This window comes from Pelodiscus sinensis, chromosome 22, assembly GCF_049634645.1.
Source record: "Pelodiscus sinensis isolate JC-2024 chromosome 22, ASM4963464v1, whole genome shotgun sequence".
Lineage (NCBI taxonomy): Eukaryota > Metazoa > Chordata > Testudines > Trionychidae > Pelodiscus > Pelodiscus sinensis.
The window spans coordinates 24,262,982-24,275,758 of NC_134732.1; the positions used below are offsets into that span (position 1 = coordinate 24,262,982).

A 12,777-nucleotide genomic window follows, 5' to 3' on the forward strand; every position below is an offset into this window, starting at 1 on the left:
AAACACAAATGCAAAGTATTCCACTTAGGAAGGAAGTCAGTTTCACATGTACAAAATAGTAGTGATTGTCTAGGAAAGAGTATTGTAGAAAGGGCTGAAGGTCTCATAGTGGATCATAAGTATGAGTCGTCAGTGTGACAGTGTTGCACAAAAAAAAGCAAACATGATTCTGGGATGCATTAGCAGAAGTTTTGTGAGAAAGACATGAGAAGTAATTCTTCCGCTCTGCTCTGCGCTGACTAGGCCTTAAGTGGAGTATTGTGTCCCATTCTGGGCACCACATTTTGAGAAAGATGTGGAGAAATTGGACAGGGTCCAGAGAAAAGCAACAAAAGTGATTAAGTATCACAGGGGTAGCCGTGTTAGTCTGGATCTGCAAAAGCAACAAGGAGTCCTGTAGCACCTTATAGACTAACAGATGTATTGGAGCATAAGTGATTAAAGATCTAGAAAACATGACCTACGAGGGAAGACTGAAAGAATTGGGTTTGTTTAGTTTGGAAAGGAGAAGACTGAGAGGGGACACAGGATAGCTGCTTTCAAGTACCTAAAAGGCATTACAAAGAGGAGGGAGAAAAATTGTTCTCCTTGATCACTTATGATAGGACAAGAAGCAATGGGCTTAAATTGCAGCAAGGGAAGTTCAGATTGGACATTAGGAAAAACTTCATAACTGTCAGGGTGCTTAAGCACTGGAATAAATTGCCTGAGGGGGAGTTGTGGAATCTCAATCAATGGAGTTATTTAAAAGCAGGTTAGATAAAAATCTGTCCGGAATGATCTAGGGGTGCTTGGTCTTTCGATAAGGGGTGGAGACTGGACTTGATGATCTCTTGAGGTCCCTTCCAGTTCTAGTGTTCTGTTATTCCTTAATCTCTAAGGTGCCACGGGACTACGTAGCATATCAGTTATCTTTGATGGACACTAGTGGCAATAAAGATTAGGGAGTAAAAGAGGCATCATGCCTGTGATTTCTATTTACATTGGATCTAGGTAGTGCTTTCATATATATGGGAGATCCATTTGGGTAGTAAAAAGTCTCGCTATGCCCAACTAGCAAACTTCTTCATGCTGTTCAGCCAATAGGGGATTTTCACTTTTCCAGGCTAGGTTGACTTGATCTGACTTTGGTTCTCAAAAAGTTATTGTACAAAGATTGGATTCCCAGTAGTTTACTTGCAAATGTGGCTTGTCTGTAACATTCTCAGGGCCCTTTCATGCATGTCTTTTCAGTCTTCCTCCCCAACCTTCTCAGGCTTTTACATAGTCTTATTTTAAATTGTAGAGGTATTTCAGTCATACTTGAAACCACTTGATAATCCCCCACTCTTCTTTACAGATTTTAGATAAACCCAGATGTGGTGTCTCGAGGTGCTGGAATCTGAGTTGTGGTATGAGTACTGGATTTCACTACTGCTTTCAGCAACCACATTACTGGCAACTTAAATGTGAATTAGATTTCCTTTTGCGTTTTGACTCAGCACTTCACGTTTATGACGACAACACATTTTCAGTGCTAAAGAATGCTACACAATTTGTGTGGGATGAAGGGAAATTTTAGATTGAAAATGAGGGATAAGTGTGAAAGTATGAATGAAATAAGAGATTGCAGTTTACTGGGTGCTGACAGGTTCTGTGTTCTAACTTCTATCGGAGCCACTACTGAGATGCTATCTCTAGTAATTGCTGTAAGGGAAAAATGGAACAAATTTATCTGTATTACTGTTCTTTTTTCTCTCTTTCTCAATCAGTGTTTCGGTGTCAACTGTATTCTAACAGGCCTTCTAGCTATTGCTTTCTTCATCACACAAACTTGTACGAAAAGAACATTTTGGGGGGGTAATTGAATCTTAACTTTTCAGATGTTTTTAGGTTACAGTGTAATGTCAGCTTTGACATTTTGAGCCGCAACTGTACAGATGATGATCCTCAAGTCCTTCCGCAATCTATGTAATGTTTTAAATTGTGCTCACCCTGCAAATGGTGCTATTGGGGATGGAGAGTACAAAGCTATAGGTCTGTATGCCTAATAGCCATTGACTTTTTCCACTAATTCAAATGCTTATAAACTACAGATTTAGTTCATAGAGTGTGCTTGTAAATTAGCCGTCTGGTTTTTGAGAACTTGTATTTTATCTGTTTCTCTGCAAGTGAGTTGGGGAATTCACATACTTACTACAGTTTACCAATTTATTGAATGGGGATTATACTTAACTACCTGTCTTACAAACAATGCAAAGTATTAATAAATGTTAGTAGCAGTATGTAAAACAAATTATTTCATCAAGTTTTTAGTTGCATAGTTCAGATAAGATTGTAACAAAAAATGAAGAAAAAAGGTTTATTCTGAGTTTAACCAGCACAGTGGAATCATTTTTGGAAGTTTCAGTTGTTCTTCTGCACTTGGAATATTATTAATCTTTGTGGGACAATCCAAGAAAGGCTAGATTCACCTTTCTTGGTAGAAATATTGTGGAAATTGGAATATGACTGGAATTTAAGAAAAGCAAATGATTTTAAATATTAAACTATTAACTCACCATTACTTGTACTACATCACATAGGCCTCTGCTTTTATTTTCACAGTGCTATGCTAGTCAAAATAAGGTTGGACAATTTTAAAAATTCTTTCCGAGCTCCCTGTGGACAGAGGCTGCTCTGTGGCCATCCTCCCCTGCCACCCTTCCCCCCCCACCCACCCTAACCCACCCCTGGGAACTATTGATTAATTGTATAATTGCTCATATGTAACTTACATTCCTTGTTCTTTCTCTGTTTCTCTGAATTCCTTCCACTTTGTTGCTAATAATAACAGTGCTGAGTGTCTAGTTATCACTCCCTTTTTAGTGAAAACTGAAGCAATTCCTTGCTCTTCTTGATCCCATCAGTTATTAGCTCTCCCCACTGAGAAGAGAACCTACACTTTCCTTTGTCATGCCCCTAGTTTCTTTTAAGAACTTTTTATTGCATTTATATCCCTTTTTGGTGTAACTCCTTGTGTGCATTAGCCATTCTGATTTTTCCCTCTACATGCTTATGCTATGCTTTTGTGTGCCCCCTTAGAAATTCATCCATGTTTCCACTCTTTGTAGGGTTTCTTTTTGATTTTCAGGTAATTAAATAGCTCCTGGTGGAGCCATATGGGCCTCTTACTATTCTTCCTATCTCTCTTTAGGTATGGCTACACTAACCACCCTAGTTCGAAGTAGGGTGGCTAATGTAGTCATTCAAACTTGCAAATGAAGCCCGGGACTTAAATATCCTGGGCTTCATTTGCATGTTCCTGGGCGCCGCCATTTTTAAATTTCCAGTAGCTCGAGCTACCTGCCCGCGGCAACATGCAGCACGGGCTAGGTAGTTGGAATTAACACTCTTAATTCGAACTACCATTACTCCTCCTGCAATGAGGAGTAACAGTAGTTCGAATTAAAAGTGTTAATTCGAACTACCTAGCCCATGCTGCGTGTAGCCGCGGGCAGGTAGCTCGAGCTACTGGGCATTTAAAAATGGCGGCGCCCGAGAATGTGCAAATGAAGCCCGGGATATTTAAATCCCGGGCTTCATTTGCAAGTTTGAATGACTACATTAGCCACCCTAGTTCGAACTAGGGTGGTGAGTGTAGCCATACCCTTTCTCATCAGGTTAGTTTGTAGTTAGTGCCTTTAATTTTGGATCTGGTAAGAAGTTGGGGTGCTGGAGAGGTAGGGTTGCCAACTCTAACTGAAGCTATTCCAGGAATTTCCCCAACCTCCCCAAAACAACAAAGTCATATTCTTAACATAGCTATTAAAATTTCCAAGGTTTATTCCAGCAGTCGCCAGAAGCGCCTGCACTGGCTGGCTGTGCTTACCTGAGGCGCCTCCTCGTCAGTGGCACAGCAGTGCCAAGGTGGTATCCCTACCTGGTTTGGCCCCGTGCCACTCCTAGAAGTAGCTCATATGCTAGCCCCTAACCTGAGGGACTAGTCAGCTCTGTATGTTGCACACTGCCCGCGCCCCACCGGCTCTGCTTCCGTGCCCGCGCCCCACCGGCTCTGCTTCCGTGCCCGCGCCCCACCGGCTCTGCTTCCGTGCCCGCGCCCCACCGGCTCTGCTCCCGTGCCTGCGCTCCACCGGCTCTGCGGTGGTTCCCAGCCAATGGGAACTGTGGAGCTGGGACTGGGGACGGGCAGCAATGGAGAGCTTCCCTCATCTCCCCTATGCCTATGGACATCAGGGATATACTGGGGCTTCTGGCCAACAGCATGGAGATTTGCCGCAGGCCAGATGAAATTAAGCAGTGGGCCAGGTCTGGTCAGCAGGCTAGAGATTCCCTACCCGCTCCCCCATCTTAAAATCATTAAATCTGTAATTTCATGATCATTTTCACTCAGCCTCAGATTTTCAAGCAGTTCTCTATGTTGGTCGGAATCAAATCTAAAATGGTTTCTCCCTTTCCCCCGGGATGTTTTCTTTTTGAAACAAAATGTCCTCGGTACATTCCAGGAATTTGTTAGAAATTGTGTCTTGCTTTTACGACAGATGATATATTTTGGATATTTCAGTTGTGTGTTCTAGAAATACTTCCTTTACCTCCTCTTCCTGATTTGATGGTCTATAATCAACCCCCTATCATGACATTATCCCTAGTTTTTACTCCTTTTATCTTTATCCAAAGACTTTCCACTTGACTGGCTCTCATGTTGTTCAGAATTTGTCTATATAGTCTCACTGTACATTGCAACACCTTCACCCTTTTTATCCTGCCTGTTCATCCTGAACAAGCTATACCTCCTAATATGAACATTCCAGTCATGAGCCTTATTGCAGTTCTGTTGCCCATTATAGTTGTGCCTGGGAAACATATGCAGTCCTGAAGAAGAGCTCTATGTAAGCTCACAAGCTTGTCTCAACAACAGAAGTTGGTCCAATAAAAGATATCACCTCACCCACCATATTTCTCTAATATCCAGGACCTGCACTGCTTACAACAGCATTGCTAATATATGATAATCTTTGTGATGCTTCAGGGTGACACTGGAAAAATGTTCTTGGAATTGATTGACACTTACAGAGTATTCAGTAAAGGTTATAGGCAGGGCTCGCTGAACTGCAGCGAGCCCCACTCGCCAGCCGCACTGTCCAGTGATCTGCGCATGTGCAGATTTTCCAAACCCAGCTCTTCCGGGTTACAATCTACTCACCACGGGTGAGTAGATTGTATAATTTGTCGAGCCCTGGTTATAGGTTATCGCCTTGATCTGCTTGGGAAATAATTTTACTCCAAATGCAGCTGAAGCTTCAAAATCTAAAAGGCCTTCATTTTCAGGACCATCAAATTATTTTTCTGTCAGATCAAAAGGGCAGCTTTTCTCTCTAAAAACGTTAACGAAGCTACCTGGAGCTCACACATGTGGATTTTTCTTTTAATCTTTCCTCCTCTCCATTCAGAAAATCCCTGACCTTGCAGCCCCTCTTCTGTGCCTCTTTTTTTAGATTAACCCAAAGACTTGCACTTGTCATACTGCCAAAGATAAAATAAAAACAGGTATTTGGCTCATTTTTACTTCCCATCATCAGAAAAGGTGCTGAGGGGATAGTTTTAAAGAAGAGTAAAAAGGGATGCTTTCAGACATGAACTGCCTGCTCAGGAAATGGGAAGTGTGGATCCGAAAAACACATGGGGTCCATTATTGCATCACTTTACATCTGCTAACTCTTGTTAAGGGCATCTGGAGGTTTGTACTAGGGATGTTAAATATTGGTTAATTGAATAGTTGATTCATGTCATGAATTCATATTGGTTAGATGACTGCTCTATAGTCTCTGTGCAGTCCCTGTCCGAGGGAGAGGGGTCTGAGCTCACAGACCCAGCTCAAGCCAAAACTGAGCCGGGCTGCCTGTCCGCCTAGCTCCTAATACGCTCTAAATGCAGAGCCGCAGCTGGGGTAGATCCAGGACACAGTGCAAGCCAGGACTGAGCTGGGCTGCTGACCAGCCTGCTAAAAAAATGTACTGGCAAGGGGCGAGGGGGAAATGTGTGTAGCTATAGTATTAAACTATAAGCTTTTGCTTATCCGTTAATTGGTTAATCAACTATACTATTACATTCTAGTTTGTACAGGCATCAGGGCAATGCATGCCTCTAGGAAGGAAGGAAGAAGGAAAGAACACTTCAGATGGGATCACACATTTTTGTTCTATAAAGGTTCCACTGACTAGATATGGATGGGATGGAGGACACCAACAAAACTATGTGGGCTTGCAATGTTGAAAGATGTCAAAATAGACTCATGGGAGAACATTATTGGCTCACAGTTTAATTCTGTATTTTTAAATTGTGCACAAGTGCATGATGTGTCTACACCTGAGATGTCTTCTGATTTAAAGAGATACTGGAGATGAGAGAGACTGATCGGATCTGTAAGTCCCACCAGTGTAAGATAGTGTGCCAGGAAGAGCAGTTAGATATACAAAATCTTTCTTGAAGGAACAGTTTTCTTTTACTTCCTCTTTTTAATCTTTTTGGTGCCTTTCTTTTTACCAGTGGAAAAAGTGCTAACCTTTTTTATATTATTTTTACCTGCATTTGAAATTGCATTCAGACCATGTAGCTGAATTGGCGGCAGTAGCAGCTTTTGCAGAAAAATGAATTTGTATTTGAATTGGTGAAAGCAAAGTCTTTTATGGGTAACATAAAGAGATAACATAAAACTTTTAGCTGTTTTTGATATTCTGTAAAAGCTTTCATAGAAATCAAGGATATTATGAGGATATTATGAGTAGGGCCCTACCAAATTCAGTCATGAAAAACACATCATGGACCTTGAAATCTGGTCTTCAACCCCCAGACCCGTATGAAATCTGGTCTTTTGCATGCTTTTACCCTACACTATACAGATTTCACAGAAGACACCAGCATTTCTTAAATTGGTGGTTCTGACTTAAAAGGAAGTTGTTGGGGGGTTAGTAAAATGGCCCTTGTGATCTATCAGCACCTGAAACGCCATTGAGGAGTATCCCTTTCAGCTTATGCACTCTTTGGCAAAGTGTTTGGGTGTCAAGATAGGGCTGTTCCTTCCATCTATCACTAGAGCCCTGCACGGATACAAAATTTGTATCTCAGTTTGTACCAAAAAAACGAGCTGCGTGTTACCGCGTCCATATTCATGGATATCTGTGGCTATCCAGATCCGTGGATGTAAAATGGATATTTGCAGGGTTCTAGATGCAAAATTTGTATCCACATCTGTATCTGCAAAATTGAGCCATAGATACCCACATCCACATCCATGGATCTGGATACCTCTGGATATTCGTGGATTTGCAGGGCTCTGTGTCTCACCCCGCCACAGTTAGGAAACGTCATCATAGCAAAGCCCTCCACATTGTCCTTCACATTTCCCAGAGTCAGACCCTCTGTAGCAGAAAGGTCATGACAGCCCTCACTGTAGGTTTTGCCACTTTGGATTGATTCCCAACTGACCGGTAGCTGTCTGGCTTTGCAGTCTTCCATAGGACAGTAGCCACTCACTTCTCCACTCTCAGAGCAGGTCTCAGTATGTAGCCTTGTGCTTCAGGGCAGGGGAAAGCAATTTTCAAACTTCTGTGGAAGTGGCCTTACGCATGTGGAAATTTTGCAGCCACTGCTGATCATCCCATGCCTGCATAACTATATGGTCCCATCAGTCTGTGCTTCCACTGTGTTCCACTGTGTCCAGAGGATAGAATGCTGGTGGCATTTGCCAGTGACTCAACTCAAGTGCTTCACAAAAGGGTATGTTCATCGCCTCCCAAGATTCTTCCTCATTCTGGCGGACCCTGGATATACTCCAGGATAAGGTTCACCACACTTAATACGATTGCTGTAATGCTTTGATGCTCAACAGGATCCACAATGGGTTCCATGCTTACGTTGCTATGGCATCTGCGTGGATAACCAGGGGGAAAAAGGGCGTGAAGTGACTGTTTGCCATTGCTTTCAAGCGAGGGCAAGGGAGGAGATGAATGCATTATGGGACGCTGATAACGTATCCAGAACCACCCACTGCACAGTGTTGGTCCTTGCATGTACTGGGAGCATAATCCAGAATACAAAGGGGTGCAGGAATTGTGGGATAGCTACTCACAGTGCATCATTGTCAAAACTGATGCGCCACCCGCCTGAGGATGCGCTGTTTTGAACTGCGTCGAATTCTTGCGCACAGTGGGGACATGCACCTTTGACTTTAAAAAATCGGGTGCTGAAAAAAATCAAGCTTAATAAATTCAACCTTAACTCATAGTGTGACCCACTGCTTTCTGCATTCGGGAAGGACTCTGCACAGTGTATTTGTGACCTATTTAGAGGCATTGGTAGAAGAAGAAGGGTTCTTGATTCAAGAATTCTGTACATTGAAACATCCACAGGGGTGAAGGAGAGGAAGACTAGCTGCTCTTCCTCTGTTTATGTACAAACATGTGGTACGCACATACCCAGACTACTGCAGATACTTTCTACCTTCAGACTGTTGGATCGGTAACCGTGACATGGCTTTCTGTTTTATTTCAACAGAATTCTAGAGCAAAGATTGGCATGTTACCATGGAAGGACAGCATAACCATCCACATCATCTAGGGGACCAGAACAACCCTCTTTGCAAAGTACCGGGGCCGGAATATCAGCATGATCCTCAAGTAAGCACATTTATTCCTTTAATCTCTCCCTTTTTCTTTTTAAAGACCTCTAGAGTCCCTTTTATAACTGTCTTTTTAATGTTAACAGTGTTGTAGTCTTTAAGGTGTAAAACATTTTGGACCTAAGCATCCTGACAGTGTTGCTTCAGACCCATTTTTGATGATTACAGGAGAAATATTTTCAATGGTCAAATAGCAAGCGTTTTTTGAAATTAGCTATTAAAAAGCGTGTACTGGTTGAATACTGACTTTCTATGCTTCTGTGATTCCTTAAAAGGAGGCCAAAGAAAAGACGTTGTTTGAATTGTAATGATAAATATATTCTTTATTTATCTCATTGCATATTTTAATAATGCATATTTTAGTGATATTTACCAAATACAAGAAACAGGTCACTTCAGAAGAAATTGTATGTTCTCTTTCTGTCTTCTGAGCCTCTAGGAGCAGTATTCCTTGATATTTTTTTTTTTGTCTGCACAAATATATTTCTTTGTACAATGCTCTCTTGTAACTGACAATCCACCAAAGGGGTAGGAGATAAAGATATCATTAGGTCTTATTTCCAGACTAACTGCAGATTTACAGTTTAACCAGGAGATTATTTTTAAAGCTCTGTGCGGATCTGCATCAGTATCTGCAAAAATGAACAATGGATATCTGCAGATTTGCAATGTTCTAAAGTTTGTATCTGCATCCATATCCATAGCTGCAAAAATGAGCTGTGGATATCAGCATCTGTGTCTGTGGATACCCATGGATATAAAGTGGACATCTGCAGATTTGCAGGGCTCTAATTATTTTTGTTGGAATGGCTTGGGGCTACCTCCCTCCTTGGACGGTGTTTTAAGGCTGCAGATATTATTACCCACTGAGTACCTGCTGCGGTTAACAAAAATCTGTTAAAGTTAGAGAAGAGGGTAAAAGTCTTGCCGGGAATTGTAGATGTTAATTTGCCACTTTAAGTATTGGGTCCAGTGGTGTTTTGAGGTTCCTTGGATAGGAATGATTAATTAGGAAAGCAATAGCAAAACATAGATACAAGATTCCAAAAGCAATGGGTTGCCTGCATACACATATGACAGTGAATGTGCTTTGTGCAGTGCTGCTTTGAAAATATATTCTATGGCTCACAGCCCCCTTCTCCTAATGCAGCAATTTGTCATATTAAGTCATTTAATAACAATTGAATCCCCTTGATTAATCTCCTAGAATTAGCCAGTTGCATTTTGAGCAATTAGGGTTAATTACTGCCTCATTTGGCAGGGTAGAACCCCTGTAATTATTTCGTGAACAAGATTAGGAAGTGTTCTTAAGCAGCAGATACATTCATGGCATTGTGGAGCACATGTTCGAATTTGTAATGACATAGTTAAGTGTAATTAGTAGGTAATACTCTTATGTTCCGCAGTTACCCTGACGCTGAGCAACCTTATTTCATGGAATGGTCATTGTTCAGTGAGGATTCTTCTCTCTCCTGTTAGTATCTAAATTATATCAGTGGAGGTGTCTGAGTGTGTCAACTGTTCGGATTGGAAATTGGGGGTGGGATTAAGAACTCTTCCATCTTTGCTTCCTTTTTTTAAGCCCTGATGCTGAATAAACCAGAGAAACAGAGTTACAGAGAAGGCGAAATGTTAGTTTTTAAAGTAAATTATATTGTAATAAGAAACAGAATATAACTTCCATGTGTGTCATGGTGATGATGGTTTTAAGCACTATATCTGGTTTTTCACTTGGCATAAATGTAATTAGAGAACTTCTTAATTTTGTGGTGCTTCTATGTGAAAGGATCTCAAACTACATAATTTCTGTACCATTAAATGCAGCAATCCTGGTCTTTGAGTATGTTAGTAATGCTAGCATACTGCCCTGTAGTTAGGGGTAGAAGAGGGGGAAATGTTGGTTCATGAAAAGCATCATGCCCCGTGGGGTCTTCATTGTTTCTGCAGAGCATGCAGTGTGTTGTCTTTTAAAGTCTCAGTGAAAAAAAATGGGGGTAGAGAGGAAATTGAGAGAATAAATTAATTGGAATGGTTTTTTTCAGTCAAGGTTATGCACTCAGCTGCAGAAGGGCCAGGGTTGGAATATAGTCCTGCCCCAAAGGTTTTTCCGAACAATAGTTTTCACTCTTAAATTGAAAAATGCTTTTAGCAGTTTGCATTTTACAATTTCAAACGCATCACAAAGGGTATTATCTCCATTATGTGGGTGGCAAAGTGGAGGCAGTGGGTGACTTAATGTAGCATAACAGGTCATATCCACGGTAGAGCTGGAAATTGACCCCAACCTCTTCTCTAGCTACTAGACAACACTTCCATAATAAGACTATATGTTTTTATGCCGTGCCCTTCTATAGCTAGTGCCACCGTTAAAGCAGTTCTGCACAGGTGGGAAGATGGTATTTGCTTCTCTTAATGCTGTGTGAGTTGCTAGTACCAGCATAGCTTCTCCGTTGTAGTCTGATCTTTGCTGCTGCTTGTCCTTTGTATAGTTCATATTCTGGAGCTATCCCCATATTGACGGGTACACGTCACCTCAGCATGAGATGTAGAGAAAAAATTTCTTGATACCTTAAACAACTGTATCTTGGAGCAGCTGGTACAGGAACCCACAAGGGGAGTGGCAATTCTCGAGTTAGTCCTGAGTGGCGCACAGGATCTGGTCCAAGAGGTAACTATAACAATACCACTTGGAAAGGGTGAACATAATATAATAACATTTAACATTCCTGTGGTGAGAAGAACACTTCAGCAGCCCAACACTGTGGCATTTAATTTCAAAAAGGGGAACTATTCAAAAATGAGGTTAGTTAAACAGAAATTAAAAGGTACAATGACTAAAGTAAAACTCCTGCAAGCTGCATGGACACTTTTCAAAGACACCATAATAGAGGCCCAACTTAAATGTATACCCCAAATTAAAAAACATAATACAAGAACTAAAAAAGAGCCACCGTGGCTTAACAACCATGTAAAAGAAGCAGTGAAAGATAAAAAGATACCTTTTCAAAACTGGAAGTCACATCCTAGTGAGGTAAATAGAAAGGAGCATAAACATTGCCAAATTAAGTGTAAAAATGTAATAAGAAAAGCCAAAAAGGAGTTTGAAGAACAGCTAGCCAAAAACTCAAAAGGTAATAACAAAATGTTTTTTAAGTACATCAGAAGCAGGAAGCATGCTAAACAACCAGTGGGGCCCCTGGACAATCAAGATACAAATGGAGTACTTAAAGATGATAAAGTCATTGCAGAGAAACTAAATGAATTATTTGCTTCAGTCTTCACGGCTGAGGATGTTAGGGAGATTCCCAAACCTGACCCGTCCTTTGTAGGTGACAAATCTGAGGACTTGTCACAGATTGAAGTGTCATTAGAGGAGGTTTTGGAATTAATTGATAAACTTAACAGTAACGAGTCACCGGGACCAGATGGCATTCACCCAAGAGTTGCGAAAGAACTCAAATGTGAAATTGCGGAACTATTAACTCTGGTTTGTAACCTATCCTTTAAATCAACTTCTGTACCCAGTGATTGGAATATAGCTAATGTAATGCCAGTATTTAAAAAGGGCTCTAGAGTCGATCCCGGCAGTTACAGACCAGTAAGTCTAACATCAGTACCGGACAAATTAGTTGAAACAATAGTAAAGAATAAAGTTGTCAGACACATAGAAGAACATAATTTGTTGGGCTAAAGCTGGGCAAAAGGAAAATCAAGTCTTACTAATCTATTAGAGTTCTTTGAAGGGGTCAATAAAAATGTGGATGGGGGGATCCAGTAGATATAGTGTACTTCGACTTCCAGAAAGCCTTTGACTAGGTCCCTCACCAAAGGCTCTTACGTAAATTAAGTTGTAATGAGATAAGAGGGAAGATCCTTTCATGGACTGAGAACTGGTTAAAAGACAGGAAACAAAGGGTAGGAATAAATGGTAAATTTTCAGAATGGAGAAGGGTAACTAGTGTTGTTCCTCAAGGGTCAGTCCTAGGACCAATCCTATTCAACTTATTCATAAATGATCTGGAGAAAGGGGTAAATAGTGAGGTGGCAAAGTTGCAGACAATACTAAACTGCTCAAGGTAGTTAAGACCAAAGGAGACTGAAGAATTTCAAAAAGCTCTCAC

At 41.1% G+C, this 12,777-nt stretch overlaps 1 protein-coding gene across 2 annotated transcripts in view; it reads left to right on the forward strand.

The window, feature by feature from the left end:
* Positions 1-12,777, forward strand: part of NEK6 (NIMA related kinase 6) — a 125,340-nt gene that overhangs the window by 47,073 nt on the left and 65,490 nt on the right. For both annotated transcript variants that reach the window (XM_075905661.1, XM_075905662.1), the window contains one exon: positions 8,533-8,654. In XM_075905661.1, the coding sequence (XP_075761776.1) occupies positions 8,562-8,654 (93 nt within the window). In that variant the 5' untranslated portion in view covers positions 8,533-8,561. The remainder of the gene's footprint in view (positions 1-8,532; positions 8,655-12,777) is intronic.